Genomic DNA, 26,849 nt, shown 5'->3' with positions numbered 1-26,849 from the left:
CTCACCTTTTTCACTTAATTTCCTTGAAAATTCACACTTTTTCTTTGATTTTCTCTCTCTAGGGTTTTGTTTTTGTTTTCTCTCTCTTCTTGCTGGTTTGGCCGGCCATGGGGTGGAAGATGGGCTGATTTTGTGCCTTTTAAAAAGGAAAATAATAAATTAATAAAGGCATGACACATGGCATCATGTCATTGGTCCGTTTTTAAAATTTTAAAAATTTAAACATTTTATCTCCACCACATGATTAGTCAAGGGTCAAAGATGAAGATAAAGGAAGACCATGTGCTGAAAAAATATCCTGGTGGTGGAAAATTACAATTTTACCCCTGAGGTGGCGAAATTACCATTTTACCTTTTTACTCCAAATTATACCGAAATTAAAATTTTTCACTTCTAAACCTCAAATCATACTCCAATAAGTCAAATTATACTCAAATAAGTCAAATGGGGTAAAAAAAAATCTTTTCTAAAATTCCAATTTTGTCCCTAGGTGGCAAATGACCATTTTGCCCCTAGTTAGTGAAAATTCCGATTTGACTCCAAATTGATCTTCAAACTCCAAATTACCATTTTAAGTCATCCATGAACTGTGAAACTCTTAATCTCACCTTAAAATTCCTATTTGATCTAGTTCGAGGATTAAATAAACTTTATTGTACTTCTAGGTACAATACCGACTTTTGTAAATTTTTCGGGACTCTCATAGCATGCAATCATGCTATCATCACATGTATGTCATGAATAGTATTTTATAAGGTCGGGCTTTACATATTGCTATAACACACACTATATTTGAAGACAAGAAATATTTTTCTCACTTGATAACGGAAAAAACTAATGTTAATGCAATATCTAGTAATACAAGATTAATTGAAGGTTCCGGAAGAGCCAATATTTTACTACCCCGAGGAACAAAGTTTAAAATAGAGAATATATTATTTTCAATGTCTTAAAGAAATTTATTAAGTTTTAAATATATTCATTTGAATAGATATTATATTAAGACAATAAATGAAAGAGACAATTAATACCTCTATATTACATCAATTATTTCTAGTAAGTAGTGTGTGTTAAAAAAAATTATCTATTTTGTTCTATGGATTGTACTATACAAATATTAGAATGATTGAAACTTATACTCTAGTAAACTTAAAGTTTACTAATGATTTTAATGTTTGGCATGACCAGTTGGACCATTCTGAATCAATAATGATGTAAAAAATTATTGAAAATTAATGTGATCATCCATTGAAAAACTAAAAGATTTTTCAATCTAATGAATTTTCATGTGCTGCTTACTTTGAAGGCAAATTAATTATAAGGCCATCACTAGTTAAAGTTGGGACTGAATCCCTATATTTTTTTAAACATATTCAGGGTGATATATGTGGATTCATACATCCATCATATGGGCCATTTAGATATTTTATAGTTTTACTGGATGCATCAACTAGATGATCACATGTGTGTTTCTTATCAACTTGCAATTTGACATTTGCTATCATACATTTGCAAGCACATTTTCTTGATTATGTAATTAAGACTATTCATCTTTACAATGTTGGTGAATTTACATTTCAAGCTTTTAATTAATACTATATATTAGTTGGAATAATTATTGAACAACCTATTGCTCATGTTCATACACAAAATGATCTAATAAAATCATTTATTAAACACTTCCAACTGATTGTAAGGCCATTGCTTATGAAATCTAAACTCTCAATTTTTGTTTGGAGGCATGCCACTTTGCATGCAGCAGCATTTATATGTATCAGGGCAACGAGTTATCATAAATTCTCCCCTATACAATTGGTTTATGATCATAAATCAAATATTTCCCATCTCATAATTTTTGAATGTGTGGTATATATTCCAATTGCTCTACCACAATGCACAAAGATGAGTCCTCAAAGGAGGTTAAGAATGTATATTGAATACAAATCATCAATAATTAAATATTTAGAATTATCAATAAGAGATTTATTCACGACAAAGTTTGTTGATTGTGATTTTGATGAAACAATTTTTTCAACATTAGGGGGAGAAAATAAGCAGTTGAAAAAGGAAATTTCTTAAAATTAATTATCATTATCTAGTTTTGATCATCGCACAAATTAATATGAACTTGAAATTCAAAAGATAATTCTTTTGTAAAATATAATAAATCAGTTGTCAGACGTATTTATTGACCTAAAGAGAATATCTAAATCTTACATACCAGCTACAAATGCTCTTATTAGCATTGATGTCCCTTTAGGACAATGCACGCTAAAAGCGTGGAGACCAATCAATTCCAAAGATAAAATTTTCAAAAAAGAAAATGAGTAAATATTCAAAATGGTCAGAAAGAGGTAATAGAAACTCTAGAAGAGACCCTTGACATAATTGATAAAAATTTCAGAAAAAATTCAAGTACTTGAAATCATTGAAAATAAAGNAAATTTTAAAAAAAGAAAATGAGTAAATATTTAAGATGGTCAGAAAGAGGAAGTAGAAACTCTAGAAGAGACCTTTGACATAATTGATAAAAATTTCAGAAAAAATTCAAGTACTTGAAATCATTGAAAATAAAGAGATCTCAAAAAATTATGGGAAAAGACAGAACCGATAAATAAACGTCGACGATATTTTTATATATAATATAACACTCAATATTATGAAAAAAAAACGAGAATCTTGAACTTATATTTATTGAAGAATGTAAACATAGAAATGATTGGCTAATGTGGAAAGATGCAACTAAGGAGGATTGAATTTGCTTGCAAAACATGAAGTTTATAGACTTATAGTCCGTACACCAAAAGGTGTAAAACTAGTGATATAATGAAATGAGAAAATTAAGATTATGAGATATAAAGCACGATTTGTCACACAAGGTTTTACCTAAAGATTTGCTATTGAATATTAAGAGATATATTCTCTGTGGTAGATGCAATTACAATTCTACATTACTAGTCTGGCACTATATGAGAAGATTAAAATACGTATAATGAATGTAGCTATAGCCTATTTATATGGCTCATTTAATATCGATATCTATATGAAAAATTTTGAAGGATTTAAATTGCATAAAGCACAAAATTTGAATTTTTAAAAAATTTATTTGATTAAATTAAATAAATATGTATATAAATTAAAGCAATTCAAACACAGGTGGTGTAATCGCTTTAGTGAATATTTGTTAAAAAAATGTTATAGAAATAACCCTATATGCTTATGTGTTTTCATAAAAAAATTCATATTTGAATTTGTGATAATTGCTATTTATGTTGATACCCTAAATATTATTGAAACTCTTAAAGAGTTATCAAAAGCTGTGGATTACTTAAAGAAAATATTTGAAATGAAAGACCTTGGAAAAACAAAATTTTGTTTAGGTCTTCAGATTGAACACTTGACAAATGGAATTTTTGTTCATCAATCTAATTATATAGCAAAAGTACTAAAACAATTTTATATGGATAAAACATAACAATTGAGTTCCCCAATGGTTGTAAGGTCATTAGATGTGAAAAAAAAAAAGCCTTTTTCAACCTCATGAGGATAATAAAGAACTTTTTGGTCCTAAAATACCATATTTTATTGCAATTGGAGCACTAATGTATCTTGCTAGCAATACATAACTTGATATATCATTTGTTTTAAATTTATTAACAAGATATAATTCTTATCCAACTCAAAGACATTAGAGTGGAATTAAACATATACTTCGATGTCTCCGAGGAACAATGGATATGGGCTTATATTATTCAAATGCATTAAAATCAAATTTAATTGATTACGCAGATGCAGAATATTCATCTGATCCACACGAGGCTCAATGCCAAGTAGGTTTCTTACTCATATGCGGAGGTATAACTATTTCATAATGTTTTATAAAACAAACTATAGTTGTTACTTCCTCTAACCCTATAGAAATTTTAATAATTCATGAGGCAAGTCATGAATATGTCTAGTTAAGATCTGTAACTCAATATATTTGAGAAACATATGGCTTGTCAACTAAAAAGGAAATGCTAACAACATTATATGAAGATAATGCTATTTGCATAGTCTAGTTAAAGGAAGGATACATTAAAGGCGATAAGACAAAATATATTTCGTCAAAATTTTTCTTTACTTATGATCTCCAAGAAAATGGTGATATTAATGTTTAACAAGTTCAAACAAGTGACAACTTAGCAAATTTGTTCACCGAAGTCATTCCTATTGCAACATTTGAAAAGTTGGTATAAAATATTGGAATGCATCATTTTAGAGATCTCTACAATGCAGTCATCAATGGGAGTAAAATCCACACTGTAATCTTTTCCTTCATCAAGGTCTTTTCTCACTGGGTTTTTCTTGATAAGGTTTTTAATGAGGCAGTATTTCAAAAGCATATTCTTGAAAAGAATTTTGTACTTTTTTACCTTCACTCAGATTTTTTTCTCATGAGGTTTTTTCCTAGTAAGATTTTAACGAGGTATATTCTTAATACAATGGATATTCAAGGGGGAGTGTTACAAATATTTTTATGAATATCCATTTATACTATGTATATCTAGATTTGGATGTAAATTAGATTGGATCAACATTAGGATTTAATCCATCTAATCTCTTAGTATTATTTTCATCTTGTAAAATCAATCTAGAAAATCAGTTACTAGGTTATAAATAGGCCATTTCACTTCATTTGTAAATACACACTTGAATATGATCCTTTTACTCCTAAACACTTTCTCTCCCTCTAAATACTTTCAATTATATTTGTCTTATAGTTGTTCTCTTAAAATTTATTTCATAACAAAATATATATTTTTAAGTATTTATTTTCTCGTCTCATAAACTTTACTCATTCTTAAACTTTGAATTTGAAAATTTAAATTATTGCTGTTGAAGTTCTCTTAAAAAAAATTAGAATATGATTTTATTAAATAATGTATATATATATATATGGTTTAAGATATTATTAATTTAAAAAAAAAAACCGCTTTCTCATTTTTTTTATAATTGGGGAAGGTGGAATTCGAACCCTTCTCTTTAGGCAGGAGATTATGCACTAACTAATAAACTAAATGTTTGGGTGCATACCACTTTCTCATTTAACTCATTGCTTTTTGTCCAATTTAAAACGAAGCATTACATTAATTATTATTTTTTTTTCTTGTATAAATATCATCTTAATTAATGTCAAACATTTCCCATTGAATATTTATATAATCATAGAAAAATGAAGTGTATATGATGGATTGTAGGAGTTAGTGAGCATACTGGGAATCCTTCTAACTTCTACCATGAGCCCTGATATTATCCCAGAAGGGGTCAATAAATGCAACATTAATTTTCCAATGAAGCTGCTTTAATGTACAAGTGGCAAGTCAAGTGTACATTTGTAGGTGTAAGTTAATGGCAAGTTATGAAGTTAGATTGCATGGTGCGAAGAGTATCTTCAGACAAGACCCGGAGAAGAAAACTGCGAACAGCCCTCCACATATTTAAAATTCTTGCATCTTATCAGGATTCAGGGGCTTCTTTTCCTTGTAGAGGTGGAGCGGAGTGTGAACATCTGCCAACTCACTGCAAATCTTTCTGTACTTTTAGTCAGACTCAGGTTTCTGATCAGTGAAAGCTAAGATTAGAGATACTCTGATGGCAATGACAGTCAGACCAAGCCAAACGGATGCACTGCACTCTATGTTTGTCCACTCTCCATGTGTACGTATCTAAAGTTTTGGCTGTATCTTTTCTTTGCACGATTTTGTTTTTTATGCTTTACAACTTGGAAATTTGATCACAAGAATCCACAAGGAAAACTGGCCTGCTAGCTTTGATTCTTTCAACTATCAATTTTGGTGGATTTCTTTCGTATTTTAGCATTAAAATTACCACTGTTCACAAACGTTTCAACATCTTGGAATCAACAATTTTTTTCCTTTTCTTTTAAAAATTTTCAAACCCTTTTTAGAATATGAAAAACATAAGAAATTGAGGTGGATTTGTTAATTATGTGACAGTTAGTGTTAATAATCACTTCACTCTTAACATGCCTGACCATTTAGCCATCCTCCACATATATTTAGCTCTCTCCCTAATGATGCGCACTCCATCGTTTCAGGTACATAATTATGTTATAATGTTTCGAGTTTTGACTTCTCGTGTTTTAATTAATAATCTTCAAAGTTATTAAATGTGTAATCTCCGTCATTATCACTGTGAAGATATTTTAAGAATAATATTATCATTATTTCCACCGTGACATAAAATTTTTAAAAATAAACAAAAGGAATTAAGCTTTTTTTCTGTTCTTTGAGAGGCTGAGCTTTTGTTTTCTTTCTTACAGTGATGGATTATGAGCAAACTCTCATGTTTTTATCTTTTGATGTGGGTTTGCAGTCTTGACCCTTTAGCTTTTGATGCTACAGCAATATTTTGTAAGTAGCTGGCTCTTTTTGATAGATGTACAAATTCTCTCATCCTCACTGGTTCATTCAATACCATTAGAGTGTTCTGCCTTTCAAGGTAGAAACTTAATATGGCCAGTGACAAAATATCTACTACCACCTAATGCCTAACCTTAGTGTACCGCATACATAAAAAAAAAATTAATTCCAATCTATTTTCTTTCCCTTTAGAAGCCTTACAAAATGAAACTCTATGACACTTACCAAGTAAACAATGATCACAATAGTCTAAAAAGACATACCTTTGGCCGAGAAATTGAGGGACTGTCTCACAAATATCTGCAACCTTTTCTCACCACAGATGTAGAATGTGCCTCTCATCTTTCAAAATAAATGTGTTACTCGTATACTTGGTTGTACAACGATATCACCGATTCTTGCAATCAGTGATACGTTTTTGTTTCCCATCTTAGTATAACCAAAGTCTCTTGCTTTGTAAGTTGTGAACATCTTCTTGAAAACACAATGATATGTAGCATCAGTGTCAACCTAATTAATCATTTAGTGCTTGGTTACCAGCATATGGTTGCAATGATCATGTGTACAAACCGAAGAACTACTTCATCATGAGAATCCGTTGCTGCAACATTATTCTCATTTGAATTCTTCTTGCCTTTTTCATCTTTCTGCTCTTGCTTCAAGACGATACAATTCTGCATAATCTGACCAAGTTTGCCACAATGATAACAAGTCTTATTATCTCTGGACATGGACTTCTTGCGGCTTCTAATGTCTTGGCCTGTATTCTTGGTTTTGATTCTATTCTCTATGATAATAGCTTTGATTAGTTTGGGATTCTATATCTTGTCACCTTGCTTCTTCGTTGAACATATTGTCTTTTCCTAATTGTCTTGCAAAAAACCTTAGAAGAGGCAATGCTTGTAATTCATCATCTAGGTCAATTTTTCATAGTTGACAATTGATTCAACAAATCTGGAAAATCACTTGAGTGCTTTATAATATATTGTCCCTTGTATTTTAAATTAACAAGCTTTCAATCACAAAAGCTTTAGTTTTAAATAATATTCCTCTCATACAGTGTAATTAACTTTACCTAAATATTATGGACATTTGTCTCTCTTGCTATCTGATAAAACCAGAGAATCAATTGTGAAGATGCTTGATAAAACCAAAGGAACAACAATGAAGTCACTGAGAAGCAAGTCAGTGAATTGGAAAAACTGTATTTTGTTACTGAAATCAGTTATTACAAGTGTTTATATACAAAACTCTTCAGCCAATGAGAGAAGAGATTTAACTAACTAATAACTAACTCACAGAATTACTATTTACAGTGCAGTAAACTATAAATCCTAAAAATATACTATCTACTATAAATAATACACGTGTACATTCAGTCCTCTATTCTCTTTTGATTCAGCAGTAGCTTTCAATACTTAAAAACTTTGTTTTGAGTTTAAACATCAACTTCAACTTCTGATACTCCCCCTCAAGTTGAACTGTGTATGTTATGCACATTCAACTTGCTTAAAAGTCTTTGGAATACTCTCGGTTGTAAAGCCTTTGTGAACAAGTTTGCAATTTGCAAAACTGTTGAAACATGAACAGGTTCAATCAAACCAGCTTTTACTTTCTCTTTTATAAAATGACAATCCATTTCAACATGCTTGGTCCTTTCATGTAATACTAGATTTCTACATATATGAATGCAGATTGGTTGTCTGTATACAACTTTACTACTCTTGAACTATCAATTTCAAAATCAATAAGTAGATATTTCAGCCACATCACTTCACAACATGTAGTTGACATGGAACGATATTTTGCTTCTGCAGAACTTCTAGCTACCACAAATTGTTTCTTGCACTTCCAACTTACCAAGGAGTCACCAAGAAAAATAAAAAAAACTTGTCACTGACCTTCTTGTAATGGGACAGCCAACCCAATCATTGTCTGAATAGGCAGAAAGTTGTAAATTAGACTTGGAATTTAACAAAATTCCTTGCCCTGGTAATCCTTTCAAGTATTTCAGTATTCTATATGCTCCCATCATATGTACATGACCTGGTTTGTCCATAAACTGAGACAAAATCTGAGCTGCATAAGATATATCAGGTCTTGTAAATGTTAAGTATAAAAACTTCCCAATAAGTTGTCTATAAACTATTGCATTTGCCAATCTTTCTTCATCAGTAGCCTTTTCCAGCTTATGATTGTAGTCAATGGGAGTTGACATTGGTTTTGCTCCAAGGAGTCCATGTTCTTCCAACATATCCAAAGTATACTTCCTTTGGCAAATGGAAATACCTTCTGTTGACCTTGCTACTTCTAACCCTAGGAAATATTTAACCTCTCCAAGGTCTTTTTAGCTTAAAATGCGAACTCAAAAAACTTTTAACATCATGAGATAACTGAGGAGAACTAGATCCAATTATAATGTCATCAACATAAACCAGCGGTGCTATAAAACCACCATTGTCTGAATTCATGGTGAATAGACAATAATATGATAAAGACTGTTTGAAACCATACTCTATTAGAACTGCTGTGAACTTAGCATTCCATTGTCTGGAAGCTTGCTTTAAGAAATATAGAGCTTGCTTCAAGCCATATAGAGATTTGTGTAATATGCAAACTAGCTGGACATTAGATGGATACTCCCCCTTAACCTGATAACTAGGTGGCAATGACATATACACTTCTTCATCAAGATCACCATTAAGAAAAGCATTGTTAATATCTAGTTGAGACAAATACCATCCTTGAGCTGCAACTAGTGCCAAAAAACTCTGACAGTAACATGCTTAACAACAGGATTAAAAGTTTCCTGATAATCAAACCCTTTAATTTGACTATAGCCTTTTGCAACCAAACGAGCTTTGAACCTCTCTATACTGCCATCAACCCTCATTTTAGTTTTGAAAACCCACTTATAACTAATTGCATGGGAATCAACAGGCAGTGGAACTATACTCCATGTGCCATTATCCTCTAAAGCTGCTAGTTCCGCAGCCATAGCATCTCTCCAATGATCATGTTGCATAGCTTGATGATAGGTAGTAGGTTCATGAATATGAGACAAGGAAGTAGTAAAGGACTTATGTTAAGAAAACAGTTGACTAGAAGATAGAAAATTTGCAATGGGATAAGATGTGATAGAAGTTGAGGAGGATGGTAATTAAACATCATAAACTTCTAGATATTTAGGCAATTTCCTAGGTCTGTCACTTCTTCTAGTAGGCAAAGAATCACTAGGAACAGAAAAAGGTTCAGAAGAAATAGACTCAAAAAAGTCAATAGTAAAGTCAACAAGACTACTAGAAATAGACTGTTCATGTGAATTTGATGAAGAATTCAAAGAATCTAATGTTTTAGATATGTTTGAAGGAACAGAAGGTGAAATTGAAGGTGTAGACATATTAATAAGTGCATGAATTGAAGAAGGAACAACAACAGAATCCAAGAAATCAGAATCAGACTCATGCACATAAGGTGTTTGATAAAATGTATGATCATAGGAATTCTGCTTGAAAGAATGAAAAGGAAAGACATGTTCATGAAAAATCACATTTCTTGATATGAATACCTTGTTAGCAAAAAGATCATAAACCTTATAACCTTTGACACCATTAGGATAACCTAAAAATATGCATTTACTGGCTCGTTTATCAAATTTCTTCCTATGCTGACTAAGAGTAGACACAAAACACAGACTACCAAAAACTCTGAGGTGATCATATGAGGGAGGTCTTTTAAACAACAATTCATAAGGTGTATAATTATGAAGAACTTTACTAGGCATTTTGTTTATGATATGAACAGCAGTGAGAGCTGCATACCCCAAAAAATGAAAAGGTACTTTAGACTGATTTAACAATGCTCTTGTGACAACTAAAATATCTTGATGCTCTCTTTCCACTTTACCATTCTATTGAGGAGTTTCAACACAAGTTAAATGATGAACAATCCCTGTCTTGGCATGAAAATCAGTAAGTTCAAATTCTTTTCCATTGTCTGTTCTTAAATTTTTGATGCAAGTGTTGAATTGAGTTTTAACAAAATTGTAAAAATTGGAAATAATAGTTGAAACATCAGATTTACACTTCATCAAGAATATCCAAGTGAAACGAGAAAAATCATCAACTAAAGGAAGAAAGTATCTTTGATTTGAAACAGTAAGTACCTCATAAGGACCCCATATGTTTGCATGAACAATTTCAAAAGGACTAACACTTGTTTGTACATGAGTAGGAATTGGCATTTTCTTCTGTTTAGCCATAGGATAAACTTTAAAAAGTAAACTGCCAGAATTATGAACTTCAAAACAATGTTTATTGATTACATTTATTCTTTCTAATGGTGCATGACCTAATCTAAAATGCCAAAGGTCAAAACTAGAATGTACAGCTCTACAACTATGAATGGAATAAACACTGACTGGTTTTATGATCTTGTCAATACTATGTTTTAATAGGGCTTGTTCATCTACATTAATCTGCATGAAGTATAGACCTGAGATGACCTTAGCTACCCTAATCACCTTCCATGAAACAAAATCCTGAACAACACACAATTCATCAGTGAACCAAATACAATTTTTCTTTAAGCCAGTAAGTTGACTTTCTGAAATAAGATTAAACCTAAAACTAGGAACACACAAAACATTTGTTAAAGTGAGAAATGGTGTAAGTTTGACAGTTCCTATGTGAGACATTAAGGCTTTAACTTTGTTTGGAAGCTCAACAAAACAATTGAACACTAGTTTTGCAGAAACAAAATTATCCAAGGTATAAGAAATATGATCTGTTGCTCCTATGTCTATAATCCAAGAATTGTGTTTAATCATGAGACTTGTCATATTTTGAAACTTAGATGGAAGATTATTCTAAGTATTGAAACAAACATGACCAAAAATGATACCTGAGAAAGCAAAATTTACTAGAGAGTGTTTGTTTTGCTGATTTGATGCAGGAACAGATGCAGAAGCAAAAGTAGAACCATCCTTACCTTCATCAATGCTAATACCACTCTCATTTAAAAGATTCATCAGCTTGCTTACTTGTTGCTTAATGAGAGACATTTGAAACATGGTGTTGTTACTAGCAGCCTCATTTTCTTGTGCAAATTGTTTCTCTTTTACTGTTGCAACACAATTCACTAACTTGCCTTTCTTATAGGCATTTTTACCCTTATTGAATTTGAAATCCTCTGAAAATCCTATCAATCTATAACATTTTTCCTTTGGATGACCCTTTTTGTTACAATGGGAGTAATCACCTCTTTTTTATATTTCTTCTTTTCATCAGACATCACTGCCATAACAACAGATTTCAAAACTGGTTGACTTTGTATCAGGAGATTTTTTTGTGTTTCCTCCCTGAGAACTAAACTATAAACCTTGTCCAGGGTAGGTATAGGATCCGTCATTATAATTTGTGACCTTGTAGCAGAATAAGAGTCATTAAGCCCATTTAAGAACCTAAAAATCATATCTTTCTGGTACTGATCTGAGTATTTTTTGAAGCAACTAGGATTGCACTAACCACACTCACATTGAGGCAATGGCCTATAGTTCCTCATTTTTTCCTAAATCCCTTTCAATTCTATAAAGTAAGTGTCTACAGATTTTGTTCCTTAAGTCACATTTCGTAGAGCAAACTATAAATTGCAAACCCTAGTGTCATCTGGTTGTGAAAAGTTTAGTTTAAAAGTACTCCAAATTTCAGCAGCAGAGTCCATATAAAAAATGGTTGAAGCTAGCGGTGGAATGACTGATTCCAAGATCTAGGCCACAATTAAATTGTTACATCTAGTCCATGGCTCGAATAATGGATATGTCACAGAGGGTTTGGTAATGGTACCATTAAGAAAACCTAGTTTATTTCTAATTGAAATGGCTAGGATAAAGGATCTGCTCCATGGAACATAATTGGTTGTGTTAAGCTTGGGAGTTATAACAACTGAACTAGGATAATCTGAATGATGCAAAAAGTAAGGTGATTGTGGATCTAGAGTTGGTGAAATTATATTCCTAGAAACTGTATTTTCCTTCATCGAAATAATCTCAAGCTCCAAGAAACACAAAATCCAATTGATATTCCACAAGTACTGAAATCTAATCAACTATCAATCAGAACCAAATAAGAAAGATTCAGAATCCCTAACTTGATTGCTCTGATACCATGATAAAACTAGAGAATCAATCGTGAAGATGCTTGATAAAACCAGAGGAACAAGAATGAAGTCGCTGAGAAGTAAGTTAGTGAATTCGAAAAACTGTATTCTGTTACTGAAATCAGTTATTACAAGTGTTTATATACAAAACTCTTCAGCCAATGAGAGAAGAGATTTAACTAACTAACAACTAACTCATAGAATTACTATTTATAGTGTAGTAAACTATAAATCCTAAAAATATACTGTCTACTATAAATAATACACGTGTACATTTAGTCCTCTATTCTCTTTTGATTCAGCAGTAACTTTCAATACTTAAAAATTCTGTTTTGAGTTTAAACATCAACTTCAACTTCTAATATTATATGGTGAAAAAAATTGAGATCAACCCATTTTTTAATTATACCCAACGTCTTTTGGCTTAATTTTTTCTAGTGTCATTAGACATGTTCTTTGACTTAGCAAAATCACCCAATAGCAAATAAAAATATCCTTGCAGTATAAGTATTCTTCCATCAATGGCCTACAAATTGAATAATTTGAAACTGTCAATTTCATATGTGGAACCTAATCAACCTCCATGATCCAAAACAATAACTGCTTTTACCATTTGTCGGACCTCAAGCAACACATCAATACAATATCACGATACCAATTACATATCAATTGCACAACTCAAGTATAAAATAATGACAATAATTAATCCAAGTCATTCACTAAATATACCTAAAAGAACCCTACAATGTGAAGAAAAAAATCAAGGACAAACTGTCAAAATCAATGATATAATGTTCTTGTCTAAATTTTATTTGCCAAACTTAGAACAATTTGGAACAATATCAAGAGTGTATATATATATACAGGGATTACCCTGCAAAATCTCACTACTTGGAGACTGAAACACATTAATTCTTGGTGATTAATGCATTCCCCGATCACACTAGAAGACACTTAGTGTCCAAATGTAAATCTCTTTTGTAGCTCCAAATCTTTTTTGCCTCTCCCTTTCCCTTTTGTGGGCAATTTTGGGTTATATTTGAGAAAGAAAGAAACCCTTACTTTTGGTGACAAATCCTGACCATTGCATGTGTCAGGGGCCACGAGCCCAACGATAATTCCATGGATTCGGTCTATGAGATAATTACTTGACTTAGATTATGTACCTATAAAGGATGCTCCGAGCTGCCAAAGAGTACATGTCATCTACTCCTGTTTCAATTAAATCTCTTAAAAGGAGCACTGAGTCATAATTACTGAAGCAAACTGGAAGTGTTTTGGAGCTGTATCTTCCCTGACGCATAGTAATAAGAAGGAAATGATATGTATTGGATTTTGCACCCAGATAGACAATAGAGATGAGATGGGATAATTAGCACATCTTTCACTCTCTTCAGTCTTCACTCTTTCTCAGGGTTGGCGTACTGTACTGTCCTCACTCTGCTTCTTATCCTCGCCACACCCAACCAATCGGTACTCTGCCACCATTTGCCCCCATTAGTCAGCAGTAAAAGCTGGATCGAGTAACTATCAGTAACATCCCTCTCTCTCTCTCTGTCTCTCTCTCTCTCAAGTCTCACCCGCGTCTTTCCAGGGCGACTACTTTTGAAAACCCTAGAAAAACCCCATCAAAGCTTTGAAATAAAATAGCCTTCATTAGTTTGGTTGTAAGCTACATTTGTACCGCTACTTGATTATTCATGATGATCTTCTTTTCCAATCTTTCAGCTTTTTGTTGAAACTAGGTTTATATAGTCTAGCTACTACTTGCATGAAATCAGGTTGGGAAAAAGGCCACCACCCCTCTCTCCACACTCAGCTAAGATAGGCCACGTACGTCAGTGCAAAGGGTTAGCAGTGTCTTGGATTTTGTTTGCTTTCCAAAAGTTGTTCAGCAATTATGACTTGTATGCATTTTGGACTAGTACAATTCTTTCTTTTTTTATTTTTTGAATCTTATCACTCAGATCTATTACAAGGCAAAGACACAAGGAGAAATTATTAGAATCTCCTCCTCCCTCATGGGGGTTTTGAGTGCAGCAGATGATTAACTTAAAATGTGCATTGTTTACTCAAACACTGTAACATCAAAATTGCTTTAAAAAGAAACTAATTACCCAGTCTTGGAAGTGCAGACATAGACAAACAGATTAAGAGGGAGTAAACTCAAAGTAAAAGATTCATTTCATCATGCAACAAGAAACCATCTGCCATCTCTCTGTGACTACATTCAAGAAAGCTAAATATTGCTGAAAATATACTAAAAAAAGCCCACTATTAAGTCACTGTTTATATGCAAATCGTGTACTCCACCACCAAACTTGCTTGAATTAAAGAACCCTCTCTATCTCTCTCAGTTCAACCCAAACAATAACCAAGAACCAAAAAGAAAAAGCAAGATAATCATTCAAACAGGCGGAGAAGATTAATTTACCACAATACTATCAGTTTCTTTCCTTATATTCATATATATCTTCGTAGATTTAGACTACTTACAGCCCAAAGAGAAGCACTTTTCCTTTGCTTCCATGCACATGCAAAACAAAAAGTTTCTTCCCACACCATGATTTTTAGTAGCTAGAAGCCTCAAAAAAGAAAGTTAAAACCAAAAAGGTAAAAAGAAACTACTAACAGAGAGGAATTGCCTGTTTCACTAAACTAGTATTTGATGCAGTACCCTTGCTATTAAGTCCCACACCCAATTTCAACTCCAACTCCACATTCCCTTTCCCTTCACTGCCACCAAAGCTACTTGGACTGAACAAATGAGCCACGGAGGTAACCACTGCGCATTTCCTCTCAGTTTTAACTTTACCTTTGACCTTCTTCTTTGCCTCCGTAGATGAAGATGAAGTAGAGGGTGATGCGAGAGGCAAAACCGATGGAATTTCAAAGTTGGTCTTGGCTTTTGACCCTCTCAGCCGCCTCGCGGCCGAGTCATACGCACGCGCAGCCTCCTCAGCCGTGTCGAACGTGCCTAGCCAGTGCCGGCACCGCCCAATACGGTCACGTATTTCCGCTGACCACCTTCCCCATGGCCTCTTTCGTACCCCTCTATAGCTTTTCTGCACTGAAACAGCAACAGCAGGACTGACATTTCTCTTGTTAGACCCGAAACGTTGAGACGCCGAAAGGAAACCTGGCACTTCTAGTTTACTACTGGTAGCATCCGATAGAATTACACTGTTGCTGAGTTCGGTTGTGGTGGTGGGAGCGGTGGGGTTGGTTTTGTTACCAAAGAGAACGTGTTGGCCAACCACAGCAGCTATCCCATCAAGAACTGGAGGCGTTTCTGGACGAGTTTCCATTATGGTTTCAAGTTCAGTTTCATGAATCTTATCAAGGGCATTAAGTGATGAAAAAACGCCGGAGACATCAGCGTAAATGGGTAGATAGTTTTGCCTGTAGAAATGGGTAGGGGCTATCGTTGAGGAACAAGAAGACAAGTGAGAAGAAGAAGCACCAAGAGGCTTGTAAAGGCATGGCGTTTCGTTTGTTTCAGACGTCTCTGGCCTACAGAAGACGGAAACGGTTTGTAAAGGATGGTTGTTGACGATGGCAGAGCTTTGCATTGTTAGGCTGAAGAGAGAGTGGCAAAATGAGACATTCATGGAATTTGATCAATGAGTGCGGTGTTAACCATATTTATAGAGAAAAATAAAATATTATTATTAAATTATTATATAATAATTAATTAATTGTCTATTTTAACAAAAAAGATTTTATTTAGAAATTGAAGATATTCTTGTCAATTTCGATGAGACCGTAATCCGTAATATTTACATTGCCAGTAGCAGTGGGATATTCCTTCCCAGATTACCCATTTTGCCCTTATATTTTGTTCTAATATACAACCAATTGTAATGGAACCGCTCTCTCAAGGAGAGGTCCAAAACGTCCTACGACAAAGAAAGGAGGATTTAGGCTTAAAATTACGGAAAAACCCCTATTATGGAAATTCAAGTAAACTTATTTAAGGGATGAGAATGTCATTAAACTAGAAGTGTGACCAAGGTGATTTGACGGGGGAGATTAAGGACTTGAAAGGTCAGAAATAGCCCTACCCCATTGGAATCTCTAGATTCCAGTCTGGATGAATTAGAGGAGGGACATGATAGTCAATAAAGTAAAAGATGATGGGCAGTCTAGAACTTGGGGGGAGGAAATCATAGAGTATAATGGCTATTAAAGAGTGCGTAATCTCGAGGGTGATGATGGGCTAGTAGCCGTCGGATTGCGTGACGTCAGGTTGGCATCAAAGGATTAGATTGTTTGACGCTTTTGACTAGAGATAGATGTCGACGGTTTATTACGGAGAAGGGATTTGGTGTAAGAGAGGTTCAGCTGAGTAACCGTGCGGAGACAGTTGAAGAACCGATGTGCAATTGGAAGGATGGTACCATCTTGATGATGATGGTGGTGATGATGGTGGTGAGGGTTGAGAGGCCCTTTGGCGTATGAAAGGTCCGGATGCTGTCAATCACATACCATTTCTTACTTTATAAGTCTTTTCCTCTTGTTTTGGATTTACTTGAGGCATAATCTATTGAAATTGAAATATTTCAACTACATTAAACAACCCAAACCCTTAGCTTTATATTGTTTTCCCTAGCTACAACAGTTACTTTTTCTGTTAATTTGCTACAATTTTTTCATTATTTGATATATTTGGAAGCATTTATTCACTCAATCAATCAAAGCCTAATGTGACATTGATTATCATAATTGTAAAGCTTTCAGCTTTTTAAACCTCACTCATTTGAGTAATTCATTTATTTTTACTCATTTTTTTTATCAGATTTATTATCTTAACATTTGTGGTATTTTAATCATTTTAATATTTTAAACTTTATTGTAGCTTCATTTTAATATTTTAAACTTTATTGTAGCTTCATTTTAATATTTTAATCATTTTACTAAGGTCTAAATCATTTGATTGAAGGTGTCCTTTCAATCGAGCCGTTTCTACCATAGTTTACTATTTTTTGTCTAAAAATAAATAGCACGCTCGGTAAAATTAAATATAACAAAAGAGAAATCAACAAATACTAGTACGTTAAGAGTAAAACAAAAAATTATGAAAATGTAAGATATCTTATTACAATATCCTTTAAATGCTTACCTTGAAAGATGGTTGGAACATCATCTCAAATAGATAAAATTCAAATTAATTTGATACATTTTGATAAGTTAAAAGAAAAGATTTTGTTGGAAATTAACGTAAGAAGGTTACTTCGTATATTACCAAATCTTATGTCGGAAAAAAATTATTTTAAGTTTGTAAGTACGAACATTGCATATCTTATCAAATTAATCCATTTTATAACAAATAATTATCTTGTTATAAAATGATATCAAAATCAATTCAAACTTAACTTCAAGTAAAGTAAATATGGTGATTTGACCCATGATGAAGATGACATGAATTTAAATAAAAAAATATTATAAAATTTTACGCCGAATAAATAAGAAAAGGATCGTAAACGTGAAAATATAAGCACTTCATATCTTATCAAATTAAATTTTTTGACAAAAAGGGAAGCGTGTGCCAAGACAATAATGAAACCACTGCCAAGTCTCTTGTGATAATTCTAACAGTGGTGAACTGAGCTCTTGCTAATGCATTTATAACTTTTTTCCCCCTTTTTTAATTGAGGTTAATGAATAAAGTGTTGATATATAGGTGGCAATTTGATTGGTCACGTCAGATTAAATTTGGATGGTTTTCAGATTTGAATTTTATATTTTTGATCATTTTCAAGTTCAAAATGAATTTCTCAAATTTCAGTATGTCCTGTTGAAAATACATCAATTTAGTATAAAATTCTTAGTTCTATTTATCTGTTGCACATATAATACTAGTTTAATTTCATTGATTGCGCCTAAATATGTGCTTGTGATTGGTATCAAAACTTAAATTGTTTGCATAATATAAGCTTATTTTTGTTCCCACCACTACGTATTGTTAGTTCAAAATAAATGTGCTACTTTACCTTGGCTAATATATACAACTTGATGTTCTTAATAAAAGTTAGATCACAAGGTACTTATAATCAACAATATTTTAGACAAATTGACGATACAAAATGGATTATAGATTTATATATAATGACTATTTTTTAAAAAAAAAATAATCCACTTACATTTTTATGTAATTTTAATTTTTTTCATATGATACTCTTGTAATTTTTTTTTTCAATTAACACCCTATAAATAACTTCTATTATAAAAATCTTTCAAAAAAAAAAAGAAAAGAACTTCTATAATAAGAAAGGGTTAAACCATTAATTTTGTTTATTAAAATTATCAAAATACCCTCAATCCAAATTTTTTATTTTGAAAGATTGAAATATTTCAGTGCTTAAAAAATCTGTACATGACATCTAGGTTAGCCGACTACTGTCCATGAAGCAATGCACAGAGTGGCTATTACAGGCATAAAGATCTCGATTGTGAAAGGGACCATGGACGACAAACACACGTTGGAAAAAATGGAGCAGCAAATAGAGAGGACAACCAAAAAACCCTCAATTCAAAGTTTACTTATTTATTTACACTTTAAAATATTTTTATAATTGTATTGAGTAAAATTAACAACATAACCTCTTATGAAAATAGAAATTATCCACATGATGTTAGTTTGGAAAAAAGAAACCATAAGATGTTAGGTGAAAATGTTGAATTCACAAAGAGTGTAGAACTGAAAATTCTATTTTAGGGATAATTATATATTGGTGAAATTGTTAAAAGATTGTAAAAATTGTTGAACTTTTTAGGCAATATATTTCCTCAATCTATATTTTGATAAATCCGTGAATTTCCATGAGACTTTGATAATTTCATGGAAATCAATTGTGCTATGGGAAAAATAAATAAATGGGAACCTCTAATATCCAACATTTCGAGCCCTACATCAAAGATAATGCTAATTTTTGTTGAATGTGTTGATAACATCTTAAAATATTATTATATATTAACAATTTTATGTTTTTATTTTAACAAATAAAAATTTCGAACGGTTCTTTAAACAAAGAGATATGTACATCTACTATCGAGCGATGCTCTACATGCTCTAGTGGTTAAACATTTTATTATGATAATTATATATGCTTTCTTGAAAGAGTGATGTTAATAAAAAATTTGCATGCTCAAAGTCTCAATAGTTTGACAGCAACAAGACAAAGGCAAACAATATTATTATACCCCAACATCTACCCATGAAGCAGCTATATTCTTTCGAGATTCATCACTACATTTATTTACTCAAGTCCGAAGATGCAAGATCAATAACTCACAGCAAAAACTATGTCGAAATGAGACATTAATATGCATATAATTAACAATATGTTTGACTGATAGAACAGTAATGTTTTGGTTTCATGTGATAGTGGATCCATGCATGCTACCCTTCTTCCCTCCTTTCTAACCAAGTTTATGTGTTGAAATTTGTCCTCTATGCCAGATTCCTCTTTGGTAAGTGTAAAACATAAAAAAAAAAATCATCTTAAAAGAGGTTTATAGTTAAAGATTTTCCCTCATCTTCATGCAAAAACAAAAGCCGAGACAATAAGAAAACCGAGGTTATTAAAATTCCCATGTTAGAAGCAAAATCAATGCAACTTTTGCTGTCTCGTATAGTTTAGTTTGGCTTTGACTAAGAGAAACAAAATAGAAACTGTATGTAGCAAAGCACAAACAAATGATCAGTGGTCCATCAAAGACATCAGGCTGAACTATGTTTGAAGTCAATATTATTCTTCGATTATACTTCGGCAAATAGTCCATGCAAAAAACTCAAATCTTTCTCCCTCCGAGAAGACACTAACACATGCAAGAGAATAGCTGCACAGATTGAAGTTGTTGGCTTTATTTTGGGCATTTTTCAAGGTGGTAGTGGAATTGGGATACCCTCACTTTGATATTTGAAGAAACATTCGCTAGGAACAAAAAAGAATGTCGGTCTATAAGTCTCTAAACAGCTCTATCTATGGAGAGAGAGGGAGGGATGGGGATGTTGTTCCCAAGAGAAAGTGGGTACTGAAGCACGCGATGGCTTTTATTAGTGTGTTAGTTTTTAACACTCATTGGACTGAGAGTTCTTCAACTGCAATGAGGCCAGTTTTATATTAGAACTTGGGGTTTTGAGAAAGAAACAGAGAGAGAGAGAGTGGGAAAAAGATTAGTGAGAAAATCCCAAGAAGAAAGAAGACAAAGAAAGTATGCCATTATGATATCTTTATGGTTCTTGTACTTCGAAACTGTGTTTTTTTGTGTCAAGTAAAACTCTAGCCTCTGTGTTTTCTTTTTCTTTTGTTTTTTGGGCAGATTTTGATAATTTCCATTGCTTTTGCTTGTGTGGGGAAATGTAGAATCCTGCTCAGATCAGATGCTACAAACTTTCGTAGTATTTTCCTCCTTTGAGTCAATTGATAGGGCCACTTATGAATATTCTTCCATTACCCATGTTCCCTTTTCACAAGAATAGGAGTCTTGAAGCAGAAGATGAATAGTGGTCAAAGAAAAAGGTGGATTTGCTTCATTGGTTCAGCCCCCCAGAACCGGTCTTGTCAGTATTCGAGCCTAGAAGTGAACGCTGGGCTTGGACTATGTTTAACGAATGCGAGTTTCTAGTTCAGTACTAGAACTGGGTTAGGGTTTACTTAAAATATTTGGTTCTCATATCTGATGAAGATAATAATTAAGCATATAAATTATGTAGTAGAGTACTTAATTTCCAAGACGGTTACTGGTGAGTCCATAGCATGACTCAACCTGGACTGGACCGCTACAAACGTGTGATTAGCGTAGGCTCAATGATGACACTCCAGGGAGGAATGCAGAGGCACATGCAAGAACGCTAACAGGGGGAGAAAAAGGGGGAGACCCCTACCCTGCAAATCTTTTGAAGGATTAAGGATGTCCTCTAAAGTAAATACTGGAATCGCGTAGGTTGCGCTTCAAGTTATATCATCCGAGATATTGTCCATCATTCCTCTTCTTCATTCCCCTTTTTCAACAGTTTACCTTTAAGGGTAAGGAAAAAAATCCTTTGCTCATTCTATCCAACCTTCCAAGACAATTCTTTTCAAAATAATGAACTTACTAAAGTGTTCCATGATCAAATGATCTTACTACTCACATGAAATTCTTATAAACTGTCCAATTATATAATTAGTTTTTAATTCTTATAAACTGTCCAATTATATAATTAGTTTTTATACTTTTTTAACTTATTAATTTCAATCAAAACCCTAACACTATTGAATATGTGGCATAATATTTTGACCAAATTGACATAGTGTTGATTCTTAATGATGTGGTATTGATTATGTGTTAATATGACATTAATTGAACAGACTAATAACTTTATGTTGACGTGGCACTTGCTAACTTGGCAACAAAATACTGATGTGACATTTACTAACATGGTTAGCAATGGACAAAGTGGAGTAGCTTGTCAGCAATTGCCACGTCAACATTTTACTTCAATTAGCAAGTGTTGCATAAGCATAAACCTTCAATCCATACAATGTCAATTTACATTAAAATTAATAAATTAAAAAATATAAAAATTCAATTTACATAAATAGTTATACAAAAATTAAATTCACATTTTTTATACCGTACAAAAATTAATTACATAATTTAACCTTTATTAAATCCATCCCATTGTTGGAAACAATAATAGTATCTGGAGAAAAGTTATAGGCAAAAACTGGGGAGGGGCTTCCTCTGCGGCGCCGTGGTGTCAAAACGCATCCTTAGACTAATTATATAAATGTTACAATTAATGCTCATTTCTAATCAATTTATAATTTTTTCTTTTACCATATACTGTTGCTTCATAACAATTTTTAATAAGTTAGAAATAAATGGCGAAAGTTAATATGTTCAACTCAAGCTCTGATGTGAAACAGAGGAGGCAACTAATATTATTGTGTGCTGAGGAAGGTTGCAAGCGATGTGGTAATGTTGAAGTAGGTAAATCAGCTGTGCATGGGTTAGTTGTAACATGGAACCACTTGTTCATTCTAAACTACGTAGATTTATGTAATCTTAACCATTTTCACAGCACCTATATGTCAAGCAGGAAAGACAGATTGTTCAGTTTGTCATTCTAGCAATGGTGTTCACTGTGACGACAGGAGAGAGAGAGAGAGAGATTAGTTGAAAGGATAGAAAATTTACAAGGAAGAAAGAACAGGGAAAAGGGGGAGGAAGCTGCTGGCAGCCATAGGTGGAACCACCAATAGTGACAGTGGCGCCAGAAGCTATGAAAGAGAAAAAGGAAGAGAAACTTAAGTGTAGGGTTTTATTTAAATATTAGATAAAATATCTTGATTTTTTTAAGTTTCAGTCATAATTTCAAGCAGGTTTAAAAATATTCAAAATAGACAGTTCGTCATAAACGATATTAACAAGTAAATGTAAAATGTCAACAATATCTTTTTTTTCCCTTTTTTTGCACTATTTTCCTTTCTTTGAAACCGACCGGCAATGTTTCTTTACGTCAACTAGTCACCCTATGATCAAATCTGGTAATGTCAGATTTAGCCTAATTTCGCATTCCCCAAAATCATGCTCTGTTGGGGAGCGAAATCTAGATGCTCCCTTGAGGAAGGGGAGCGCAAACCTTAAGGGAGCACACTCCTATTTGATCAACTGGTGCTCCCCTTTAATTGAAAGGTGGCTGGTTGTCGAAAGGAAAGGGTAAAGTGATTTTTTTTTTGAATATCAGAGAAAGAAATTTTAAAAATAAAAAATTGTAATTTATATAGTGTGGTAATTTTTAAAATTAAAGAAATGTAAAATTATCTAAAAAAAATTACCACATCATCAAACTAATAGAAATAATAACGGTTGATTAACGTTTAGACTTATGTGTCTAACGAAATATATTCTTTAAGAACGGATTGTCCATTTCAAATACTAATGAATCCACATCAAATTATGACTAAAATTTAGGAAAGTCAAAATATTTTACCTTTAAATATTTCACCTTTAAAATTATCAGGGGAGTACAATCTCACCGCTCCCTTGGGGAAGGGGAGTGTAGACCTTAAGGGAGCACACTCCCCTCTAGTTGGTCAGCGCTTCCCTAGGCTCCTCTCTAGTTGCAAGGTGGTCAGCCATCGAGAGTGTGAGACGTGAGACCTTGATCTTTATAAACTCGTAACTAGAAGTAGACGCGATATCACTGACTAAGGGTAATTTTGTCATTTCTTTAGTGAGCCCCTAGAAGTAGGCTTTCTATCATTTTTAAGGTCTAAGTAGGCTTAAGAAATAAATGAATGAGAGTAAAACAAATGAAGAAGATATAAATACTGATAATTTCCACGGTAGGGGTAAAATGGTCATTTTGCACCTCGAGCCTAAATTTTTAAGTTTTCGTGAACTCGAGTACTTTTAAACTATTATGGACTTTGTCTCAGTGTTAAAGGAGTAAAAAGAGTGCATAAAGGAAAGGAGGAATACAAGTGGCCTTGTTAAGGGCATTATTGTAAATTGCATGAAGATTGGATAAACTTTAATTATAAATATCTAATCTTCAGCAACTTTTCTTCAGTTTTCCAGTAGCTTCTCTTCTTTGTCTTCCTCCTATCCTCTTCTCCATTCTATGTTTCTTTGCACATTTCATGGAAGTATCCTTTGAAACCTTTAAAACTTTCCCAAATTAGCTTTATTTCTCATGCTTTTCTACACCCTTTCATAGGATTTTCCATGCTCTTCCACTTTTACACCTCAACAGCCTTCAAAAGTCTTTCTTAAGTACATTCACTCACTAGTTGGACATGTAGAGAGAGAGGGAGTGATTTCTCTTATTAGCTTGGTAGAATTTTTAAAAGAAATTTAATTACAAACCCACCGAAGTGAGTGAAATTACATTTAAAATATTTTGGAAAATGTATTGGTATTTGGATGAAGCATGTAAATTGTTTTTATTTGATTTTTCCTTAAAGATTTTGTATGGGAACAAGCCTTTATTAAAACGTTTTATGTGGTGAATGTGCAATATGATGAATCCTTGTGCTCTTATAGGATGCTGATATATATATATATATATATATATATATATATATATATATATATATATATGTTGTGTATCGATTGTTAATATTGTATAATAAATATAACCGTTCATGTGCGCGATGTGGAGGATGCACATGGCGGTATTGTAGACACCCATTTAATAAAAATAAAAATAAAAAAATAAAAAAAATAAATCTTATAGGAATAAATAAATAAATAAAAAGAAAGAAAGAAGAATCTGGAGACTTGGCCTCCATAGTCAACAAATACGAAGCATTAAATGCTCCTCCGACAGCCTAGATTTGGAGATCAATCCGGCAGATTTGGTTTTGACTTAAAGGCACTCATCCGAGATCCATGCTGAAAAGCACGATTGCCCTCTCTGATTGTCTAAAAATTTGGACAATTGGGTTCTATAAGAACCCTTAAAAACTCTAGAGCTGGGGGGGGGAGAGGAGCAAATACAAATCGAGATTTAAAAAAAAAAAAAAAAGCAAAACAAGGCAGCCAAGCAAAAAAAAAAAAAAACAGATCCAATAAGAAAAACCCATCTTCTTCAAAAATAAAGAGAAACAGAAACATACAAAAAAAAATCCTAAATCTAGCAACTAACTACCCTAGCCACAATAAAAAAAATAAAAAAATAATAAAAACAAGAGAGATGGTAGTGGCTTAGTATTTTTGGGTTCGGATTTGTGATATATTTGGAGAGATCCGGGTAGGAGTAGCTGGCGACGTAGAGAGGGAGTGAGAGAGCGAGATCTCTTCGGCGTTGGAAGAGAGAGAGAAAGTGGATGATGCCGTATTCTGGCCGACGAAGAGAGAGGAGAGATACACCGGTGTGAGAGAGGCGACACCGGGGAGAAAAAGGACAAAGAGAAGGAAAAGAAGAAAGAAGAAAAAGAAAAAGAGAAGGGAGACCCGCAGGGAAGGAGAAGAAAAGAAAGAGAAAAGGAAAAGAGAGAAAAAAAGGAAAGAAAGGGAAGAAAAAAAAGAAAAAAGAAGACAAAGCAAGCCGACCAAGAAATAAGACAAGAAAAAGAAGTTGTGGGCTCTTGTGGATTGAATTCATCTGGGCTTCATTGGACTCAAAATTAGGTAAGTTTTGCATCTTTTGTTATTTGGGTTTATATATTATTATTAGTATTAATTTTATTAACATTCAATGTAGTTTTACAAAATTATAAATGTATTTATAAAATAATAAATAAGAAAAAATATATTTAAGAAATCAAATAAATAATTAAATAATAATAATAATAATAATAACAATGATAAGTGAATGAGAAGAATAAAATAAAAAAAGAGAAAGAAATAGTTATATTATAAATATATTTAGATAGTTGTAAATATAATATACATATAAAAATGCATGATACAAATATAAAAAAAATGAAAAAAATAAAATGATTATTTGAGAAATTCCACCTAAGAAAGGCAAAGAGTTGCCTTTTTTTTAAGTGGATTTTTTTGGATGCAAAGTTCGAGACGGATTTTCACCGAAGCGTCGGGATGAATCCGAACTCTAAACTCCAATACCCGTTAAGTCAAATAGTCATTGTTAAAAAATAATATATATAAAAAAATTTATATAATGTTGCATTTGAATTTAAATAAATATTACTAAATAAAGTTAATTTAATTGTTTAAAAATTAATTAATTATTTATTTGATAAGCTTTATAATCAAGTAAAATATTAATCAACAAATTTAATTAAAGGATATGGATTTAAATAGAAAACAAAAAATATAAAAAATAATAAATAATCCATAAAAAAAATTATTAAACACATAATTGGGTGAATTATGAACCACCTAAGTCAATAAACCCGTGCATGTAGATATCATCATTTTATTCTGTCATAGCATGCCTCATTTATCTTGCAAATGGTGCAGGAGTTCCGATGATGGGATTTCCCCGAAGAGCTTGTGGAGATGAGTTCTTCCGGGGATATCTCTAGGTGAGAAAAATTTCGAGACTTCACCAAAGCGTTGGGATGGTCTTTGAATAATTTTTCAATAAAAGACTACCAATCCCATTATTTAAATAAAAAAGTCATGACATCATTTTACGCTTGCATCATGTGCATACGTAAAATAGGATAAAAGACCCAATCAGTCGATTTAATAATAAATTTAGTTAATAAGCGGGGATTAAAATCGAAAGTAGGCTATAATAGGATAACTTAAGATTAAATGGTACCGTTTAAGGAACGGGTGCCAAGGAGATGCTAACCC

At 32.7% G+C, this 26,849-nt stretch overlaps 1 protein-coding gene across 1 annotated transcript; it reads right to left on the bottom strand.

Annotated features, from left to right (window-relative positions):
- On the bottom strand, positions 15,209-16,153 carry LOC18595375 (ethylene-responsive transcription factor ERF084). Its single transcript, XM_018122758.1, has one exon. The coding sequence runs from the start codon at positions 16,151-16,153 to the stop codon at positions 15,209-15,211; it is 945 nt and encodes a 314-aa protein (XP_017978247.1).

The sequence above is a fragment of the Theobroma cacao genome, chromosome 6, assembly GCF_000208745.1.
Source record: "Theobroma cacao cultivar B97-61/B2 chromosome 6, Criollo_cocoa_genome_V2, whole genome shotgun sequence".
NCBI lineage: Eukaryota > Viridiplantae > Streptophyta > Magnoliopsida > Malvales > Malvaceae > Theobroma > Theobroma cacao.
This window is presented reverse-complemented; position numbering and strand designations above follow the sequence as displayed.

What these genes read in the sequence shown, in the direction of transcription:
- LOC18595375 (XM_018122758.1), bottom strand. Translation starts at nt 16,153, where the DNA reads ATGCAAAGCTCTGCCATCGTCAACAACCATCCTTTACAAACCGTTTCC.